Source organism: Capra hircus, chromosome 11 (genome assembly GCF_001704415.2).
Source record: "Capra hircus breed San Clemente chromosome 11, ASM170441v1, whole genome shotgun sequence".
Taxonomy (NCBI): Eukaryota; Metazoa; Chordata; class Mammalia; order Artiodactyla; family Bovidae; genus Capra; species Capra hircus.
The window spans coordinates 100,939,323-100,961,797 of NC_030818.1; the positions used below are offsets into that span (position 1 = coordinate 100,939,323).

At 55.9% G+C, this 22,475-nt stretch overlaps 1 protein-coding gene across 1 annotated transcript; it reads left to right on the plus strand.

Annotated features, from left to right (window-relative positions):
• PLPP7 (phospholipid phosphatase 7 (inactive)) lies at positions 7,033-22,257 on the plus strand. The gene is made up of 2 exons (XM_018055999.1): positions 7,033-8,005; positions 20,958-22,257. Exons 1-2 carry the CDS (start codon positions 7,555-7,557, stop codon positions 21,320-21,322), a joined length of 816 nt encoding a protein of 271 aa, XP_017911488.1. The 5' UTR covers positions 7,033-7,554; the 3' UTR covers positions 21,323-22,257.

The following is a 22,475-nucleotide window of genomic DNA, read 5'->3' on the forward strand; positions in this document are numbered from 1 at the left end:
GTCTTCTCCAGCACCACAGTTTGAAAGCATCAGTTCTTCAGTGCTCAGCCTTCTTGATGGTCCAACTCTCACATCCATACATGACTACAGGAAAAACCATAGTTTTGACTACATTGACCTTTGTCAGCAAATTGATGTGTCTACTTTTGAATACGCTGTCTAGGTTTGTCATAGATTTCCTTCCAGGGAGCAAGCGTCTTTTAATTTCATGGCTGCAGTCACCATCCGCAAGACCACAGCTGGTCCTCCAAGAGCTCTCAGCCTCAAGGGTGCAGTCTTCATGAGACCAGAAAGGCATTTCACAGGTGGGAAAGCCCTTGTTTTGCAGAAGGAAATGTTATAAGAGCTGGAATTCTGTTGCCCTGGGAGACAGGGTTCTATCCTTAACTGTTCAGGACCAGACAGGAAGCCAATGGTGAGGCTTGAAATGTCCACTTGGGAGACAGGCAGGCAGGGTTGGTGGGCCAGGCAGGTGGCTGGAGGGGGACATGTCAAGAGGTGAGGAGGCTACAGGGCCCACCTGGCATAGCTGAGACACCTCACCTCTGCAGGCAGTGGGCTCAGACTGGCCAAGCCGGCACAGCCGGGATCTCAGAGCAGGCTCTGAGCTAGTCTCCCCTACAGAGGGAGACACGGGCCCGGCAAGGTCACGCAGGGAGGGCTCTAGGACTAGAAGCCAGGCCTCCTGGCCCCCAGGTCCATGATAACCTCACTCTCTCTGCGGGGGCAAATATGCGTCATGGGGCCTTGCATAAAACCAGGTGCCTGGGGTGGCCGCTCCAGCCAAAGGCTCAGGCACACATTTCTTCTAGGTCTGATCAGCTGGCCTCCCCACCATCTCAGGCCCATGTATTCCCTCCCCCGTATTGACTGGACCCCTGGGCTGGGCCCTCAGAAGACACTGGGGAACACAGCCAGGGCCCAGACAGACAACAGACTTGCTCCCCTCAGCACTCACATCCCCGTGGGCCCTAGAGATGCCAAGAATGATGAATGGAGGTATTAATTAACATGAATAATAAATAGGTACAAATTCATGCTTGAAACAGTTATGAGTAAGTATTGATTGCTATAAATTAGGACGTGTATGAGTAAGTTGCTTTGATGTGCGTGTCCAGTAGGGACCTTGGGGAGGGGAGGGTGAAGGATGCATGTTCCAGGGGTGTGAGGGGTGTGATGGTGTGTGATGCAGTTAGAGTGTGTGGGTGACTGTGTGTGTAAATGAGTGTGTGTGACGGTGTGAGTTTGTATACGTGACAGTTGTGTATAATGGTGGGGTGCATTTGTGTGTCTGGGAGGGGGTATGCACGTCATGTGTCCATGTGGGTGCATGTATGAGTTGTGTAGTCATGTGAGTGACCACAAGTGGTGTGGGTGTAGGTGAGATTGTGTGTCTATTGTGTATGGAGGTGTGTGCCTTGTCTGACGATGTATGTGAGAGTGTGTGTGAGTGCAGAGGGCAGTTTGCTGGTTGTGCGAGTGTACGTCTGTGTGAATGTGCACGATGGTGCACGTTCATGCGTGGCTGTGGGGGTGGATGTGAGCCGGTGTGTCTGTGGGTGAGAGTGTGCGTCCGTGCGGATGTGTGTGTGACGGTGAGTGTAGGGGGGAGCACGTTTGGGCCCACGTGGGTGGGCCGTAGGGGCGTGTGTGAGTGTGCATGTCTGTGCACGTGTGCGTGCTGGATGTTATTTTGGGGCTGGAGAGGATCCTTAATGAGCCTGTGGGATGAGCAGGGAGGGCGGGGAAGGGCTTGCTTCTCCCAGCCTGGAGCGCAAGGGCCAGTCCGCGTCCCCGGCTTCGCCATCAGAGCCGCAGTTCGGAGCGACAAACGCCTTCTCAGGTCTCTCGAACGCACCCCGTCCCGGCAGGAGGGAGCAGCGGCGCCCAGGTCCCGGCAGCTGCCCGGGCAGCGAGCACGGGTGCCCCGCCTCCCACCCGGTCACCTGGCCCCGCCCCCCGGCGGCCCCGCCCCGCCCGAGCATCCTCGCGGCGGCGGGGCTGGGCATCACCGTCCCGCGCGCCGCAGGTGCGGGAGGACGCGGACGCCGCGCCTCCGAGGCTTGCTCGGCCCGGCCCCCCCGCGCGCCCCGCCGCCGCGAGCGACGGGGACGGAGGCGTGGTCAGCAGGCTGGGTGCGGCCTCGGATCGGGTGCGGCACTGGGAGTTCTCCAAGGTGCTAAAATAAACCCAGCGAAGGATCAGGTTTCCCGACCGAAATAACCCAGGAGCGGCCTTGGAAATGCGAACTGAGAAAGCGATCCGGGGCGGGAGCAGGCGGGGTGGGGGGAGGCGGTGATGAAAGATGCTTTTCGCAAGGCTGCCCCTCCCTCCTCTCCCCTCCAGCTCTGCCTCTCCCCAGAGTGGAGCTTCTCACCCCTCCCGTCCTCTTTTTGCGGCCATCACCCCCGGATAGCTCGCCTCCGCATGGCCATCCATCTCTGCAGATCAGAGCCCAGCCAGCCAGTCATTCCATATACGTTTCCTGAGCTCCTGCTAGGGGCCACCTGGGCTTCCCAGGTGGCTCAGTGGTAAAGAATCTGCCTGCCAATCCAGGAGACGTGGGTTCGATCCCTGAGTCGGGAAGATCCTTGGAGAGGGAAATGGCAACCCACTGCAGTATTCTTGCCTGGAAAATCCCATGGACAGAGGAGCCTGGTGAGCTACAACCTATGGGGTCACAAAGAGCTGGACACGACTGAGCGACTAAGCAATAACACCACCTAGATTCCAGGCTCCCTGGACACCTTGTGCCCCCAAAGGAACAGACAACAGGCCCTGCCTCATGGGCTCTCACTCTGCTAGGAGGACACGGGTGCTAAACCCATGCAGAGTAAGTGAGCGTATGACGGGTTAGAAAGGAAACTGACCAAGGAGAGAATTAAAGGGCAGGAGAGGGTAAGGGGTACTGGGGTGACTTTGAACCCCGAGGTAGCCCACTGGCTCACGCCATGATTCAAAGAGAACCCCTTCACCTCTGAGCTCTGCTGTTCTCGTTTGTGCCTCTGGGACTAAAAGCCTATGAAGTTGCAGCAACAGTTGAGCACAGGTTTAGCTCTGAGTCTGCCGAGGAGCAACGTTGAGTACAAGTTATTGATAAATACGCTCAGTAGTAGTAGTCGATCTATCTTAAACATTTAGAGACAATGAATAGCAAGTGTCTATGATGTATAAGCAGCTCTAGGCCCCAGGATGTGGCCAGAAAACCTCTCCTGCCTTCAAGTCACAGGCCGTGTAGCCCAGCGGTTGGGGCAAGGACTTTAGGCTGTCCTGAGTCACTTCATTGCACACCACACACTCCTCTCTCAGTAACGGACAGTGCTAGAAGAGAGAAGTTATACGGACCAAGGGCCAGGTGAGGCGATGGTTCAGAGAGGCCAGGTGGTCTGCAGGCATGCGGCCACCTCTGTCCTGCCCATTGCTCTTGTGTGGGGAGGGGGGCCTGACATATAGCAGACCCCAAAAAGTGTTCCAGGGGCTTCCCTAGTGGGCCAGTGGTTAAGACACTGTGGTTCCAGTGCAGGGGGCACAGGTTCAATCCCTAGACAGGGAGCTAAGATCCCTCCTGCCACAAAGTCAGGAAAAAAAAAAAAATTAAGTGTTCCAAGAGTAAGCGAATGAGTGAGTGACAAATGAGGCCAAGTGGATAGGGAACAGAAAAACTGTGGGAAACGGAAAAACTCACGGCTGGGAAGACAGCCTTCTGGCTCAGAGTTATAGGGATCAGCCAGCCCACATCTTAACTCTGGTCTTGCTTGATCAGCTCTGTGGCCTCGTAGGTGATGTCACCACTCTAGCCTTTTCTTCCTCGGCTCTAACACAAGAAGAGTGTGGTTAGACGTGCCATGTTGGCTAGAAGTGTCTCTGACCTTGTCCTGGTTTTCTGGGTCTGGGCACTGCGGTAGGTGGCTTAGGTTGACCCATCAGATCTCACGGGGTTGCTTCCAAACACACCGTTTTATCTGGTACTTGCTGCTGTAGCCACTTATTTATATTCTGCCTAAGTGCACAGGGGTGTGTGTGTAAGGATGGCTATGCCATCTAGTGCTTAATAGTTTTGAATAGTCACAAAGTAGAAACAATCTACATGTCTAAAAACAGAGAATTGCTTCTACAAAGTTTGGCCCATCCACATGACAAAGTACCAAGCAGTCGTTGAAAACTGATGGGTTGTCATGGAGACATTGCCAGGTCTATATTGTTACATGAAAAGGGAGAGGTTAAAAGGATATATAAATACAGTCATATTTTAAATGCATATTTGTTTATCTCTGTATTTGCTATACATAGATACAGTTTATAGATATTCTTTCTGATTGTTAAAGTAATACTTGGTTGTCGTAAAACATTTCAATAATTGGAAACGAGAAGTGCAAATTCCTTTGTAACCTGACCGTTCTCATGTTAACAGTTGTGGCACCCAGGCAATAGAGTTACATTTTTTTTTTTGCAGCACCATGCAGTGTGTAGGCTCTGAGTTCCCTGACCAGGGATGGAACCTGTTCCCCTACAGTGGAAGCGCAGAGTCTAAACCGAAGGACCACCGAGGCAGTCCAGGGTTACACCTGTATTACATCATCTGTATTCATTGACTTTATTGCTGTAAGACTGTAACATTTGACGATAAGGAAAAATAAGGCTATTGGTAAAAATATATTGTTTTGGAAACTGGCTAGTTATTTCACAGGTGTATATACTATCTCCCCAACTATACAGAACTATAAGCAGGAAGAGATCAATGAAAGCATCAATTCGATGGATGAATGAATTCTAAGATGCTCAGAAGTGGGATGGTGTAGCCTGTGGTAGGAGCTCATAAAGGGATGTTGCCTGCTTCTCAGTTGCCTGAGAAGGTGAACTGGGTCACCCCAGCTTACAGATGGAGGGGCAGGTCTCGGTCTGAGTGAGCCCCCTGGGGGAGAAAGAGAGGCCAGGAGTGCTGGCAGGACGTATCTGTGGTCAGTAAAGTAGAGGAAGCTGAGCTGGGGTTTGCACCCAGGGTTAACCCAATCCAAAGCCCACTTTTCACCACTCCTGGGCCAAAGTCCAGTCAGACTCCATGGCCCTCCCCAGAATGGAGCCCACTGAAGCCCTGGGAACCTGCCAGCAGCTCTTGCCAGGCCAAGATGCTGACACAGGCCTCTGGATATTAATAGCCCCTCTCTGGGCTGGGCTCCTCCTTCCCTCCCGAGGTCAGCCTGGATCATGGTCCCCACCCAGGAAGAGTGGGGTGAATGCCCTGGTGGAAAGCTGAACGGGCACATCCCAGTCCCTGTGGCTTGCAACATCTGAGTCTGGAGGTCCCAGGGGCTCTTGGGAGTTGGGCCTCACCTCTTCTGGGTTTCACCCCACTGAGCCTCAGCTTCCTCATCTGTAAAGTGGGCATGACATCATGACCTCGCCGGAAGGTTGGTTACATGGTGTCATAAGCTAGAACACAGAGAGGCCACGGTACGCTGCCCGCTCGCCGTGCGTTCTGCATCCGACTTCACGTGCATCCGTCCGGGTTCAGGACGGGGCCACGCAGGTCATCATGGCCACACCCAGGAAGGTGGGATGTGACTCAGTCTGGGACATCCTCCTCTGTGGCTGCGTGGTCTGAGTGGAACATTCTGGAAGAGAAGTGCCAGGAATCCACAAGGAACCCCAGACTAAGGATTCCTGGGGTCTGGCTTCTCACCAGCCAGGTATGGAGGAGGGGCCAGACTTCAGGGGGGCAGGTAGGTGCTTCTGAAAGAGTCACTCAGAGGGAGAGAGGTCTTTGCCGCCTTTGTAAAAAAGACCGGTTCCTAACCCAGAGTCTTGAAGGCTCGCTACGTGGCAGGGACCCTGCTCAGCATTTTACATCATCTCTCTGACTTCACAATAGCCCTTGGAAGGTGGACACTAGTATTCCTGTGTTACAAGAGGAAAAACAAAAAAGACTAGCCCACAGAGGCCAAGTGACTTGCTAGAGGTCCTACAGCTAGTTGGTGGCAGAGCCCCAGGTCATCCCCCGTCTGTCTGACTCTGGAGCCCCCAGGCTGGTCCCAGGCGACCAGAGAGCACGCACGCCACCCAGGCGGCTTCCTGTCCTTGGGAGTCTGTGGACCTGCTCCCTGCGAGGCTGTGGGGTGGGCCTGGGGCTTCCCAGGGGCAGGAGGGGGCTCCATGCTTGGAAGGAATCCTGTCCTCATCCCAGGCCTTGGCTGCTATAATAAATCATGACACCAGGGCATTAGCTTCTAACTCTGCTGGTTGCCCTAAACCAGCGGCTTCCGTTTGAGCCCAGGCCCGGTCAGCCCTTAAAGGGCTGTCAGATTGGGTTTCCACAGCGAGGGAGGCCCGAATCAAACCCTGAATCCTCCAACTCAAATCGCTCTTGGCCTGCTCTTCTCTGGGTTGGCAGCCTCTCTTGCCCCCTCGGTCCATGTACCACCACGCGGGCTCCCAGACCTCACAGCAGGCAGGAGGAAGGCTCTCCCCTATCTGAGGCCACTCACCTGCTCTTCCTTCCGGGGGAAAGCCCCCCACGACCCCCAGGCCAGGCCTGGGGCCCTGTTCTATGATCCTGAAACATATCCGCGTGATGCTTGCAATCATTCACACATGTCATTCATTTAATACCTGCTGAACTATACTTTCTCCAGGGGGCAGGGATGCACGTGGTGTGTTCCCTTTGCTACAGTGCCAGGCACCTTGTGTGGCACCAGGAGCTCGGAAAATATTTACAGGTTGCCTGAAGCTGCTACAGTGATCCCATCCTCCACAAAGCTCCAGGCAGCGGAGGCCACCTCCAAGGGGCAGATCCATTACCAACCAATTCATTACCCTTCCCTCGAATGGAAATCAAGTCTTACAGATTGAACAGTCGTGCACTGAAGCCAAATTCAAGACTGAAAAATGTCAAAACCCAGCCTGCCAGCTTAATGAAATGCTGGCACGGAGGGGAGGGGCTGGGCTCAGCCCCGCCCCCAGCAGACCCAGAATGATGCTGTCAGTGACATCATTCACCCCATCTGTTGTCCGGAGAAGCCTCTGGCCTGGGCTCTGCTGTCTGGTCCATGGGACCAGATCCAAGCCATCCAGGCCAGTGGGGCAAGTGGGCCTGGCTCTCCGGGCTCTGGACTGCTCAGAAGGAAGCTGATTAAAGCAGGGGTAAGTCAGGGGCCCACCGCTGGGCCTCTGGCTAGGGGCTCAGCCGAGGCCAGACCTATAGGACTACATTTCCCAGAGTCCCCCAGGTCCCCCCAGAGCGAGCCATTGGGAGATTTAAATAGCCCAGGCCCGAGGCAGCCAGGCCGCAGCTGTGGACGCGTCTGCCTCCCGGTGGCTCCATTGGCGCTGGCCGGCACTGGGGGGCTCGATTGGCTGCCCGGCTGGCACTGACATTCCCCAGGAGCCCAGTGGCAGCCGGAGGTAAACAGCCATGTGCAGGCCTGCTCTCTATATTTAACATCTGCCGAGGAGCCAGCAGGGAGGCAGAGAGCAGGGGCGGCTCCGGCGCTCCTGTCTTTGAGGGAGAAGGGCCTCGCGGCCAGGCTGGTACCGGCCCTTGCCAGGCGATCGTCAACCATGCCAGCCTCCCAGAGCCGGGCCCGGGCCCGGGACCGCAGCAACGTCCTCAACCGGGCCGAGTTCCTGTCCCTGAACCAGCCCCCCAAGGGGGCCCCGGAGCCCCGCAGCTCGGGCAGGAAGGCCTCGGGCCCCTCGACACAGCCCCCAGCCCCTGGGGACGGGGCCCGCGAGCGGCGCCAGTCCCAGCAGCTGCCTGAGGAGGACTGCATGCAGCTGAACCCCTCCTTCAAGGGCATCGCCTTCAACTCCCTGCTGGCCATTGACATCTGCATGTCCAAGCGCCTGGGGGTGTGCGCCGGCCGGGCCGCGTCCTGGGCCAGCGCCCGCTCCATGGTCAAGCTCATCGGCATCACGGGCCACGGCGTCCCCTGGATCGGGGGCACCATCCTCTGCCTGGTGAAGAGCAGCACGCTGGCCGGCCAGGAGGTGCTCATGAACCTGCTTCTGGGTGAGTGCACCCGCCCGTCGTCCGCCACCCACCCTGCCAGGCCTTGGGAGGGAGCCGGACCCACCCCGCCCCTGCCAGGGCCAGTGGGGTCCCTCAGAAACTGACTGGAACAATCTAATGAGGCTAGCAGGAAGGGTGCCCCAGAAATAGGCAAGCCTCCGGCTTGGGGAAAGAGGGAGCTGAGGATGTCCAGACCATAGTCCCCTGCAAAGTGGGAGCCTTGAGAATGCAGAGCCCCAGCGGGAACTTCTGAGGAAGAGCTCTGCCCTGGGCAAAGCACATCGCTGACCAGAAGCAATTTGGAGGGGGTGCCGGAGGCCTTGAGGGATGTGTCCAGGAGTCTGGCGGGTGCTCTGGAGTGGGATGTCTAACCCTGTCACTCCCATCCCATGGATAGGTCCTTGAGTTCCTAGGCTGCTTGCAGGCAGCAGTTGGGAGCTGCCCACCCTCCCCCATCACCCTGCTTGGCTCAGGGACCCTGAAAGCCCTCTGGGATCCCTGGCGGGCGTGGGGGTGCAATCTGGGGCTCCCACCCACTCAGGGCCTCCTGGAGTGCTTACCTGCCTCTTCCCTCGGGGAGTCGCTGGAGGAGAGGACCTGGGGAGCTTTGGTTTGTTTGCAAAGTCTTTGCCACCGGCGTCTTTCGGTCGAGCACTGCCCCGTGCCAGGTGCCACGTGGGCCCATGTGGAAGGCAGGCCCTCCCCTCTACCCAGGAGGTAATGCCCAGCCCCCATCTGGCCCACCCTCCGGGCGCCTCCAGATCCCCAAGGTGCTCGGGCCCCTCTGCCGCCACCCTCCAAGCTGGGCCATGTTAACCTCCGGGCACTTCTCAGCACAGCCACCATTTAGGACACAAGTAGGGGGCGAGGGGGCATGGCTCAGGCTAAGCCAACACTGACAAGGGGTCCCAGTACCGAAGGGATGTGGGTTGGACCCCTGAGAACTGCCATCCAGGAGAAGTTAGAGTAGCTGTGAGTCTTCCCGCTCAGGTCTCAGAGCATCTGGGGTGGGTGCTGCTGGTGGGATGCGGGAAGGGCGAAGTAGCAGACTTTCACGCAGGAGATGCCGGGTCTGGTACCTCAGTGTTTTCTTGTTCTTGTTCCTAAATGATCCCCGTTACTTGCTGTTATTCCCAAATAAGCAGTCACAACGTGGCTGCTGCCCTTCCCATTCCCACTTCGCAGATGAGGAAACTAAGCCTCCTGGAAATAAAGCAACATGGCCAAGACTTCAGAACTTGAGATTTGCACCAAGTCTTGCCTGACATCCCGGCCTGTGCTCTTTCCGGGCACCTGGAAAGCCCTGGGCTTGGGATGGAGGGGCAGAGCACGGTGGCCGGGGGGTTTTGGGGGGCAGTGCAGAACCATGGTTTTGCCATCTAGTGCCCGTTGAAGCCTCAGACAGAGCAGTGACTCAAGAAAACTGTGAAGGGAGGGTGCGGTCAGGTTGCCTGGTGTCCAAGGACGAGCGTGGGAAAGTGTCCTTGAGCTTCTCTCTCAACCCCGCTCCCTAGACCCGTCCGCATGGTCCGTCCATGTGTGATGTTGGAAGTGGTGAAGCTGTGCTGGTGATTTATTCAGCGCTTACTATGTGCCTGGTTTTTCATAAACCACGTCATCACGTATCATCCTCACCACAACGCCCAGGGAGAAGCTGCTATTCTCCCTGTTTAAAGAGGGAGAAACTGAGGCAAACAGAGACGCTTTGCCCTCAACCATGTGGCTAGTTAGTGATGGAGCTGGGACTGGAACTGACACCACTCTGGCCTGTCAGGACGAGGCTTCCGGCTTTTACTAGCAACCAGATTCTGTGCACGCAAAGTTGTTTGTTTTGTAGGACAGAGAGCAGGATTCGAGAACTCTCCCTTCTTGAACAAGAAGGATAGTTGTTTCTCAGTTTTTAAAAACATCATTTAGTGAGCTCCACTTAGATACCAAGTACTATGCCGTGGATGTCTTGTATTTCATGATGTTAAAATCTTTTTAATGATAGTATAATGTAAATTTTAATATACCCACTACACAGATGAGTTAACTGAGGCTCACAGGAGTCGAGGGATTTGTCCAACCCCACATATCTGTAAGTGGTAGACCCAGGAACCAAGACAAGTCCTCTAGGCTACAAACCCCTTGCCTTCCTGCTCCCTTTTGGTCTGCAGGTCGGGCAGACCAGTCCACATTGAGGAGATACCTGCAGAGAGGTCTCCCTTTTACCAGCAGTTTTGCTGGTGTATCCAGGTACCAAGACCATGGAGGAAAAAAGAGCCTGGTCCAGAGAAACTGCTCAGAGCAGGCAGGGTGGTCTGTGGACCTGCATTCTCGGTGGGGATGTGGACCCAGAAAAGCAGCAAATAACCAAGCTGGGTTGACCCACGGCTCTGCCCTGCCCTGCCAAGAGCAGCTGCCCACACTGCCTTCTGCCCAGGACGGCAGACCGCCCTTGAGGGAAAGCTGCACAGAGCAGTCTATCCCTTAGTCTTTGGGACCCTGGGCCTGGGGGCAGGGGCTTTCAACCCTGGAGCCCTGAGGTTGGTGTGGACTTGTCCTGGTCCTCTCCCTGACCCTTCCTCACTCTGGTCAAGTCAGTTCCCATCGCTGAGCCTCAGTTTCTTCATCTGTACATGGGGCGTCAGGGCTGTGGTGGGGACTCAAGAGGAGCTGGCAAAGCACCAGGCACAGTGGGTGGCAGGTGGACGTGGGCACTGCAGGGCCCAGAGGGATGAGGGGCCCAGCCCAGGCCTGCCTGCCTACTCTGAGCACCAGGGATCCAGCAGAATCCTGGGGGCAGAGCCTCCATTGTACCGTTGGGACCCGGGCTCTCCTCGGCCCCAAAGGGTAAAACTCAGGAGCCTTGGGAAACGGAGCTCCAGCCACTGGACCCGGGAGAGTCCCAGCCGGGCCGGGAGGAAGTCCTCCCTTCTGCTCCCCGAAATCCACCTCCCTTGCAGAGGGCTATGATGTGTTGCACAGACCTGGAAGCCTCAAAGCCAAAAGGGGTCTTAGCAGCTGGCACGGGCTTGGCTCCAGAGTTGGCTGGACCTGGGTGCACATCCCAGCCCTGCTGTGGGACCTGGAGCAAGTAACTTGGCCTCTCTGAGCCTCATTTTCCTCATCTGTCTAGTGGGTTGCTGGGATACTCCCCTGAAGAATTACACATGGCACATACCCACGCCAGCTAATGCTTATGGAAGGCAATCAACATTAGCACCCTCATCACCATTGCCATCGTCAAAAGAAGTCCCAGGTCCAGGGTCGATCCAGGTCCCCTCCAAGCTCTAGGCACCTGTGACGTGACCTGATCCCCTCTTTGTCCTTTCTCTGCAATGCCCGGCTTCATGACCCCAAAGCAGGCAGGTAGTAGGGTACCTAGGCCATTCCCATTCACCAGACCCATCCTGGTTTCCCCCCGGGCCCATCTTCAGGAGGAAATGGTTTCCATGTCTTATTTCCATGATCTACAAAACAATCCTAATTGAAATGTCCCTGATTATGAAAACTATATATTCCTTTTTTTGAATGTCCTTTTTTTGTCGTGGTAAAATAGCCGTAACCTAGAACTCACCGTTCCAGCCGTTTTTAAGGGTACACCAGTATGCAGTACAGCCTTCCCAGGCGGCTCAGCGGCGAAGAACCCGCCTGCCAGTGCAGAGGGCTTGGGTTCCGTCCCTGGGTCGGCAGGATCCCGGGAGAAGGAAACGGCAACCCACTCCAGTACTCTTGCCTGGGAAATCCCACGGACAGAGGAGCCCAGCGGGGCTACTGTCCACAGAGTCAGAGACGACTTAGCAACCGAACAGCAAGAACGTTCAGCACATCCTCACTGTTGGGCAACCACCACCATCATCTCCAGAACCTGGCGATCTTCCCAGGCTGAGCCTCTATGTCCATAAACACTAACTCCCCACCCCTCTGCCCGCAGCACCCAGCACCCGCACTTTCTGCTTCTGTGAATCGGATTCGTCTAGGGACCTCGTGTCGGTGGCGCCGCACAGCGTCTGTCCAGTGTCTGTCTTGTTTCCCTAAGTACCCTGTCCTCAGGGTGCAGCCGCACCGTAGCAGGTGTCAGCATCTCCTTCTTTAAGGCTGAGTGGTGCTCCATGGTGTGGAGGGACCATGTTTTGCTTATCCAACATCTGTTAGTGGACCCTTGGGTTGCTTTTAGCTTCTGGCTATTTTGAATAACGCTGCTCTGAACGCGAGGGTACAAATATCTGTACAAGCCCATGCTTTCACTTCTTTCGGGTGTACACCCAGGATGGAATTGCTGGAACAGATGGTAACCCAGGTTTAATTTTTGAGGAACCCCCCAGGCTGTTTTCCACAGCAGAAGAACAGTTTTACATTCCTGCCACCTGTGCACAAAAGCTCCAATTTCTCCACAAGTGTTCTTGGCCAGCATTTTTTTTTTTTTAATAATAGCTGTTTTAATGGGTGTGAAAAGTGGTGTCTCATGGTGGTTTTGATTTGTGCTTCCTTAGTGATAAGTGGCGTTGAGCGCCTTTTCATTATATATCCTTACGATAAGGAGAATTCAAGCCAGGACAGATGACAAAGCAAGGGAGGAGTTCCTTGGTGGTCCAGTGGTTAAACCTCCACGCTGCCAGTGCAGGGGGTGAAGGTTCAATCCCTGGTCAGGGAACTAAGGTCCTGCATGCCTTGAGGCCAGAAAAAATTTTAGTTAAAAAAAAAAAAAGAATGTCTCCCTTAAGCCCCTTCCCCAGGAATAACCGCTGCTGCAGTTTGGGTCATGAGCCTCTGGATGTTTCTGTTTGCTTCTAAAATGACCTCCTGCTGTGTTTTGCCCAGCTTGGCCTCATTCTCACGGCCCTTTCAGGCCTGCTGGGCCACGTACCTCCCATCTGGGCCCCCCTGAATCCCTTTGCATCAAGCATGAGGGGTTTGGAAACCAGAATCAACTCCCTCAGCCTAGCAGCACTCCCCTGCCAACTCCCTACAAGCATCTCACAGCATCCCCTCCCCCAACCCAGCCCCTGCTCACCCACCCCCCAAATAATCTGTTCTTTCAGCTTCCCCAGCCCCTGCTCTGGGGGCAGCTTAGGTGACAAGCCCTCCGCGAGGCTTGCATAGCCTGTCCCTAGTTGATAGATATTTAGACTGATCCCAAACCCTCACTGTCGGGAGCACTCCAACTAGAGACACCAGCTCAGTTCCGCAGAAAGAGAACGTTTTCCACCCTTCCCTTCTCATCATCTCAGTGCAGCTCAGCAAAAAGTTCCCTCCAGTTGGTCTCTGGCCGCCCCCAGACGGGGTCAAGGCCCCCTTGTAGGGAGGGGAGCTATTGGGGGGGCCCCCTTCTGTGTCACTCAATTCCCCCAGCCAAGCCTGGTGCCCTTAGACTTCTATCTAGACCCATGATTTTGCTTTCCTTGCGCCCAGGCGGTCTTCTGAGATGAATCAAGCCACTTTAATATCTGGGTTCTTCAGGTGAGAATTAGGGAAACCTGCAAAGTTCTAGAACTCGCTTCCAGCCAGGGGAGTTAGGGACAGACCGGGACACTCGTGTCAGCCCCCCAAGCCTGGGCACCGAGGGCCGGGGCAGGGTGTCTGACTGAAGGCAGGGCCACTGTGGTCAGGAGAGATGCCGAGTTTGTACACACACACACACACACACACACACACACACACACACACACACACACTGCTCACACCAACAGAGCAGAGGTCCCAGTGCCAAATGCCTGGAGTGTTTCTGCCTCCTCTCAGGGTTTCCCTTCCATCAGCCTCTCTGCTCACTGCCCACCTCCCCAGAGCTCTGTTCTTTTACAGCAGTGTACCGGTTTTTAAAATAACTGTTGTGTGCGCGTACGCATGCCCTAAAACACACAAGACATAAAATTTGCCATTTTAACTTTTTTTAAGTGTCCAGCTCAATAGCATTACATTGTACAGCCATGCCCACCACCCATCCCCTGAATTTCTTTCATCTTCCCCAGCTGAAACTCTGCACCCATTAAGCACTAACTCCCCAGCCCCTGGCATCCTCTGATCTACCTTCCCTCTATGAATCTGCCTGTCCTAAGGACCCCATGAAAGTGGAATCATGCAGTATTTGTCCTTTTGTAAAAATAACTTTTTAAAAACGCACACAGGTCATGCCTCTTCACAGTCAGGAAATAATGTTAATGCAGAATTACAGAAAGACAACAAAAATGAGCCTCATCCTCCTACCCAGTGAGAAGCACAGTTAACATTTAGAGCGGTGCCTTCCAGACTTTTTTCACTGCGTATAGACGCATTTACATCTTAATTTTACAAAAACGGCATTATCCTACTGTAAATCCGGTGTGGTCATTGGCCTTTTCCACTTAAACCCCAGAGCTGTCCTTCCGTGGCTATAAATACACATCTGCTTCATCATTCGCAGCGGCCCCAGAGCGCTCCGTCGTCTAGACTTGGCCGCAGTCTGGCCCATCTGTCTCCAACTCAAGGGCATCGGGTTGGTGCGGGGTTTTCAGCATCACGAAGGATGCTGCAATGGACATCCTTGACCGTGAATCGTGGGGCACATCCCTATTTCCCAGGGAGACAGTCCTACCCATGGAAGGGCTGAGTCAAGGGAGGCCTGCCGTAGAGACTTCTGAGTCTGAATCCAAAGCCCTTCAGAAAGTTTAGACCAATTTACACCACCACCACCACCCCCCCAGAGCACCAACTGGGCTATTTCCCCAGTTCCTAGAGGGACTAGAATGGGAGATCAGAGGCCACAAGAGTGGGTACCCCTCCTCCCAGCCCCAGGCACTGTCTGCTCCTGGCGGGGTCCACAGCTGCCCCTTCCTCCCTCCTCCCCGGCCTGCCCTGCTGCTGAACTGGTCCCATGGTGGGCATCTCAGGGGGAGCAGCCAAGCTCGAGGGGCCAGGAGGGATCACCCCAGCAGCAGCCCCGCTCACCAGAGTGGGAGAGAAAGTGAGCGCCAAGGCAGGTTCTTGCCACCTCTGAGGCACCCGCACATCAGGGTAATAGTTGTGCTTCCTGCAAGGGGATTTAGGCATCTGAGCCACCCGCCTGGTGAGAGGGGCAGGGAGTGGAGATTGTTGGTGGGGCCCAGCCCTGCAGACCAGGCAGCCTTCAGAGTAGCTTCTGGAACGACCCCCGTTCTATCAACGAAGGGAGGAAGCTCAACAGGAGGGCTGTGCCAAGGTCATGAAGTTCACAAGCAGCTGACCTTGAGGCCCGCCTCTGATCCTGGAGCCCAGGCGTGCAGCCTCTGCCCTACTTGATGGCAGTGAGCTTGATGCCACCAGCCTGGGTCCCACAGCGCTGCGGTTCTGGCCCCTGAACTTGCTGCCAAGCAGACCTGTCCCCATGGGCAGGGGGCCCTGCCTCCCTCCCAGTCCAGAAAGAATACCCTGTGAGCGGAATTCGCGGAGCCTTGAGTGACGGAGCCATTTGCTTCTATTTCCGGGCGCCAGGGTATGTGCTGACGTGTTAGAATCAGTCACAAGAGGGCTGGCCATGGTGCTGGGGGAGGGGAAGGCAGCCTGGGGGTGCAGTGGGGGGAGCTTGCGGGGGAGGCCCCAGGGCCATCAGCTCTGCTGGGGAGCCACCCCCCACAGCCTCGTCTACACCCAACCCTCAAAACCCGGCAGCAGCAAGAGTAGGGGGAGAGACCACGGGTTCATCACACCTGTAGAGAAGCCCCCATCTAACTTACTGCCCATCTCTTACTGCACCCCTCCTGCCCCCAGTCGTCTGGTACCCTGCCAGCCTGGTTCACCAGCCCCAGGCCTGGCCCTAGCCTAACACACTCAGGAAGCAGTGGGACCCAAGACCTATAGGTCAAGTGAATGAATGAAGGGCCCCGAAAGCCCAGGGCAGAGGGGCAATTTTCACCTTATGGCCTCAAGGGACAGAGCCAGCCAAAAATAACAGATTTCCAAAGGCCCAGATGTGGGGTTTTCAAATCATGGCACACAGCCAGCCTCAGAAGCGTCTCAGGGGACAGGGGACGCTCCCCCATTTCCAATAGCCCCAGTGACAGCCATGGGGCTACTTCTCTTATCCGTTCATATCCTGAGTCTCTGTTGTTCAGTCGCTCAGGCATGTTGGACTCTCTGCGACCCTGGGCTGCAGCACGCCAGGCTTCCCTGTCCTTCACCATCTCCCAGAGTTTGCTCAAACTCATGTCCACTTCTTTGCGACCCTGGACTGCAGCATGCCAGGGTTCCTTGTCCTGCACCATCTCCCAGAGTTTGCTTAAACTCGTGTCCATTGAGTCGGTGATGCCATCCAACCATCTCATCCTGTCGCCCCCTTCTCCTCCTGCCCTCAATCTTTCCCAGCATCAGGGTCCTTTCCAATGAGTTGGCTCTTTGCCTCAGGTGGCCAAAGTATTGTAGCTTCAGTTTCAGCATCAGTCCTTCCAGTGAATATTCAGGGTTGATTTCCTTTAGGTTTGACTGGTTTGATCTTGCAATCCAAGAAGACTCTTAAGAGTCCTTCAGCACCACAATTCGAAAGCATCAGTTTTCTGGCACTCAGCCTTCTTTATGATCCAGCTCTCACATCCCATTGATTACACGACTATTGGAAAAATCATAGCTTTGTCTTATATTGGGAAAAAATGTTTTGCTGCTAAAAAAGTTTGAAAGGTGTGGGTCTAGCTCGATTCCTTGCCCATTGGTCTCGACAGTCCTCGAGGAGAGCTGGGACACCTGGCCTGGGGGCAGCGGGCAGCAAGGCAGAAACCCACCTGGCCTCCAGCCTCTACATCAGACTGAAGCCCTGAGCCCAGCTCCCCGGTCCCAGGCAGCCCGTGGAAGAGCAGATGCTGCCCCTTGCCCCTGCTTCCTCCTGGAACCCAGAGGCTTCCTCTGGGCACCTCTGCTGCAGTCCACACTTGTCTGGGAAAGCAGATTCATGCCAGCGAGAATTCACCAACCTGCTAAGCCCTGGCTTTCAGCTGAGAAACTTGGTCACTAATTACATAGATGGCCCACATGGCTTAGACGGTAAAGAATCTGCCTGCAATGTGGGAGACCTGGGTTCAGTCCTTGGGCTGGGAAGATCCCCTGGAGAAGGGAATGGCAGCCCACTCCAGTATTCTTGCCTGGAGAATTCCATGGACAGAAGAGCCTGGCAGACTATAGTCCATGGGCTTGCAAAGAGTCGGACACAACTGAGCGACTCACACACACACACATACACCCCACATCTTCCTAGTGGCCAATGTCATGGTTCTGTTTAGGGGCCCCATCCTGGTCCACATAAGTCCCATCCCCAATCCACCAGCCTAGGGTGCTGTGACCTTCCTTCAGGTGCTGAGGGTCTCGGAACCAGATCATTTTGACGCTGATGGGACCTCAGAGAAGGAAGTCCTTTTGCTGGTGCACATGCTCAATACAGCCCAGCCTCCAGGGTCTGAAAGCCTGGCTCAGGCCAGGCTGGGGCTTTGGAGTAACAAGAGCAGCTGTGCCCTGGACCAGCACGTACCGGGCTATTCTAAGTACTTCGTAGACACTAGGAGCTCATCTCATCCTGCGAGAACCCTTGTTACAGGCGGGCAGACTGAGGCTCCGACAGGTGAAGGCACTTGTTGAGCCAAGGCGCTGGGACTGGAACCCTACCTGTGACTCTGAAACCTGGAAGTTTAATCCCTTACCTGTGAACTGTCTCCTCCCCAGGTGGCGACAGCCTGTCATGAGGTCGGGGAGCGGCCTTTCTGGCCTGGAAAGGACTGGCTGCCTCCTCTCGGCCTGGCCTCGTCCCTTCGCTGCTCCATTGGGCTCAGGGTCCCAGGGGCTCAGATGCCACCACCTTCCTTCAACTTCCACCTGCCCTTTTGGTCTCCTATGTCCTGCTGGGACTGTGGCCCCTTGTGTCCCATGGACTCCAGATGCTCCCAGCCTCAACCTGGGTTAGCAGCCTGCATGCTGGAAGGTCTGAGCTCCTGGGAACAAGTTGCCATGGGAACATGGTGCGGAGGGGGTGGGGCATACAACAAGGTGGGCTCCCTCTGTTAGACTCCTCCCCGCCTCCATGGACCAGCAGCCTCTGCATCCACCACTTCCTGCTTCTGCCCCCTCCCTGGGTGGCCAGGATGGACAGACATCAGCTGGCCCTGTGGCTAATGAGAGGGGCAGGCCCCAGGGAGGCCAGGGCTTCAAATCCCCAACGAAGAGCCCAGACTGCAAGCAGCAACCCTGCAGAGGGCAGGGAAAGAGGAGTCCTGCTCTGCCCAGGGAGCGCAGTGCTACCCAGGTGCCTGGAAGTCCAGCCCACGGACCACCAGATAAATACCCCGGGACACTCCAGACACTGCAGCTGGCCAGTTTCAAAAGCAGGTTACAGAACAGTGTGTGTGGAGCACGTCACAGCTTTTATTAAATCAACGCTCTGTAGGTGGAGAGAAGGTTCTGGGATGGTGGCTCTCTCTGGGTGGCAGAATTACAGGCGATTTAAAATTTTATTTTGTCTCCTGTTTTATAAGTTTTCTACAGTGAACATCAATTGTGTCATTTTTTCCCCAAAGATTTTTTTTTTTCCCCATTTCTGAACAAGAATGATTGCAGGGCAACAATTCTGGTTATCTCCTGCCAAGTTTCCAGGGAAGCCTCCAGCGCTAGGCTGCCCTGGTCTGTCGTTTGATACTGACCTTCCACCCTTCTCTGGCCCTCCTTGTATGCCAGGCCCTGGCGGCACCACCTTGTCTGGTCTGCTGGGGCATCCCTGTTTTAGCCCTGAACCTCTTATGTCCCCCAAAACTTTCTGTCCCGAGCAAACCCAGGACAGTCAGTCACCCTGCAGGCGCCGCGCCAGATCTCTGGATGCAGGTGGTTGTGATCTTGCCCTAGAGGTGAGAGAAGTTAGATGCCTTGCCCAAGGTCACAGGAGGCTCCACGGCTGGGACTCAAGCCTGGGTCTCTGGGACTCTTGTGAGCCCCCACCTTGGCTGCCTGGGTGAAACTGGGGCCTTGGCTTGGGGCCCTCGTCTAATGGCCCAGAGAGGCAGGGCACCCTCTCCAAGGCCACACAGCGGGGTGCTGGTGGGGACTGAATGGATAGAGATTCCTGTCTCCCTCAGGCTCCCCAAATGGGAAAAAGCCCACCCCTCTGCCTCCAGCCAGTACTCAGCTAACATGTGGAGACCTGCCCTTCCGTGTCTGATGCTGGGCAGAAGCCAGTGAACAAAACAGACATGGCTTGGCCCCACCTCCACGAAGGGATGATGTGAAGGAGGGAGTGAGAGCTGACGAGGAGCTGCTTACTGCCCAGGGGGGAAGCACGGTGAGGATGACAGAGCGGAAGTCAGAGGGAGGGGAAAGGGAGTATCCGGACAGAAAGAGGAGCAGAGTAGGATGCTCAACCTCCGGGGCTCCTCTCGTCCCTGTAAAGGGAGGGCAACAGAGCTCAGCTGCCTTGGGAAACAGTTTGGTGGCTTCTCAGGAAGTTCCACATCGTTACTGCATGATTGGCGGGCTTCCCTGGTGGCTCAGCTGGTAAAGAATCTGCCTGCAATGCAGGAGACCTGGGTTCGATCCCCGGGTTGGGAAGATCCCCTGGAGAAGGGAACGGCTACCTACTCCAGTATTCTGGCCTGGAGAATTCCACAGACTGTACAGTCTGTGGGGTCACAGTCAGACATGACTGAGTGACTCACTTCACTGCAGGATGGTGCAATTCCACCCGTAGGAATGTGCCCCCAAAGAACTGCAAACAGGTTCTCAAACAGTCCTCATCCACAAATGTTCATAGCAGCATTGTTCACCACAGCCAAAAGGGGCAGGCCACCCAGATGCCACCAACAGATGAATGGATTAAAAAAAATTGTGGCAGGTCCAGACAGTGGAATAATAGGCAGCCATAAAAAAGGAGTGGAAGTTTTGATGCCTGCTGCAACATGGACGGGCCTCAAAAACATTACGGTACGGGAAAGAAGCCAGACCCGAAAGGTCTCACATTGTATGACTCCATTCATATGAAATGTAGGGGACAGGCAAATCCACAGAGCTGAAGGCAAATCAGGGGTTGCCAGGGGCTGGGGGAGGTGGACGGGGACCAATGGCTTAATGGGGACTGGGTTTCCTTTTGGGTGATGAAAACGTTTTGGAACTTGAGAGAGGTGGGTGTTTGCCCAACGCTGTAAATCCACTAGACGCTGCTGAACTGTACCCTTAAAAATGGTTAATTATATTCATAGTGTTAGTTGCTCAGTCGTGTCCAACTCTTCGTGGTAGCCCACCAAGCTCTTCTGTCCGTGGGATTCTCCAGGCAAAAATACTGGAGTGGGTTGCCACTTCCTCCTCCAGGGGATCTTCCCAACCCAGGAATTGAACCCAGGTCTCCTGCACTGCAAGGGGATTCTTTAAAGTCCGAGCCACCAGGGAAACAATTGTACGCACGGATCTCACTTCAACATAGAAAAGATGGGTATGGTGACACCCTGTTCTTGGGACTGGAGGGGACTTCAGTGAAGTTCTTAGGGGAAAACCAGCAGCCCAGGGCCCCTTTGGTCAGGATGAGATTCTCCAAGGTGCCCACAGTGGCCCACGAGACCCCTGTCACTGCTCTCTCATTCAGCACCTTTACCTGTCCGAACACCCCAGGGAGGGCTTCGCTAGTGGCTCAGTGGGAAAGAATCCACCTGCCAATGCAGGAGATGCAGAGACGCGGGTTTGATCCCTGGGTCGGGAAGATCTCCTGGAGGAGGGCACGGCAACCCACCCCAGTATGCTTGCCTGGAGAATCCCCCGGACAGAGGGGCCTGGCGGGGCTACAGCCCGTGGGGTGGCAAGTGTCAGACACGACTTAGGGACTAAACGGCCACCGCCATATCCCAGGGGAGTGTGCTCCAGGGAGAGGAAACAGCCACATGCGACGGCCCCGAGGTGGGAACCTTGCTGGGAGGTCCGAGTGGCCCAAGGGAGGAGGGGGTAGGGTGGGAGGGGGCAGGGTGGTGCTAACGACCTGGGGGCCCCCCTCTCCTGCCTGCAGCCCTGCTCCTGGACATCATGACGGTGGCCGGCGTGCAGAAGCTCATCAAGCGGCGCGGCCCGTTCGAGTCGAGCCCCAGCCTCCTGGACCACCTCACCATGGACGTGTACGCCTTTCCCGCTGGGCACGCCAGCCGCGCGGCCATGGTGTCCAAGTTCTTCCTGAGCCACCTGGTGCTGGCCGTGCCGCTGCGCGTCCTGCTGGTGCTCTGGGCCCTGTGCGTGGGGCTGTCGCGGGTCATGATCGGCCGCCACCACATCACCGACGTCCTCTCCGGCTTCGCCATTGGCTACTTCCAGTTCCGCCTGGTCGAGTTGGTGTGGATGTCCTCCAACACCTGCCAGATGCTCATCTCTGCCTGGTGAGCCGTCTGTCCACGGGGTGGCCCATCGGAGGACACGGGGCTGGCAGGCCAGGGGGAACCGGGCCGCCCCAGCTCATCCCCTCACCCCCATCTTGGTTGGAGGCTGGTGACATCAGGTGGGCCCGCCAGTGACCATCCCATCCCTCCCACTGTGCGGGGCACCCCCTGCCCCCTTAATCAGACTCTGAGTCCCTCTGTAGACGAGCTGGGGCCCAGTTGTGGGGACAGCCCTGCTGGGCTTCTGCTCTGGAGGGTACCAGGCCAGAACCACGCGGGGGGCCAAGTCTCGTCTTGTCCTTTCATCACCACAACCGTTGAGTTCCTGGCTGTGCCCACCTCACCGCAGCACAACGCCTGATGAAATACCCACAGCCCTCCGCCGAACACAGGTGCCATCCCCATTAACGGTCACCGACAGCTTACTTAGGGCAGTGCTTTCCAAAGGGTGCCCCATCGGACACCCGCCTGCAAGATGCCTTGGGAAGAAAAATGGTCTTGTGGTCAAACAAATTTGGGAAATGCTGCATACACACTGGATGTCCACGGGGGCCGGGACTGTCATGAAGGCTCTGACAAGTCCTGCAGAAAAGCTTCTTGTCAAACCTTGTTTAATCCATGTTTCCTAAACTTATTTGACCACAGAACCCTTTTCTCACAGAACAGCTAGGAACCCTCCAAGGAACCGTGTTGCTCCAGGGGCGTTTGGGGAGACGCTGCCCAGGAGCAGAAGGGCCTGAGGCATGAGCTGGCCTCTCCTGGTGCCGGGCCCTGGAGCCCGGGGAGACCAGGTGTCTGGGCTGCTGCCCACGGAAAGCCTTGGGTGGCGGTGCTGATTTGGCCCCCAGGGGCCGGACTCTGAGTGACCTAATAGGTCGTGTCCAGGTCAGCCGTGCCGGATGTGCAATTCACGTGACAATACAGATGACATGCAGACATCTTGCCTGCGTGGGTGTTTTTCCTTCTCTGATGCAAGTTTCCAGGTGGGAGAGTCCCTGTTAACTTGAGGGTAGGGGAGCCGATTGCTTTACCCCCAGTCAGGCCACAGGGTCAGGTGGTCAGGGAGCAGTGGGCTCCTGGGGCTGAGTTGCCCTTCTCCCCGAGGTCTGTGCTAGGGCTCCCTCCATCCCCAGGCCCTGCACTGGCCACTCTGCCCC

Coding starts and splice junctions, on each gene's coding strand:
- PLPP7 (XM_018055999.1), top strand. CDS start 7,555: ATGCCAGCCTCCCAGAGCCGGGCCCGGGCCCGGGACCGCAGCAACGTC. Junction 8,006..20,957: donor GCTCATGAACCTGCTTCTGG/GTGAGTGCACCC, acceptor TCCTGCCTGCAG/CCCTGCTCCTGGACATCATG.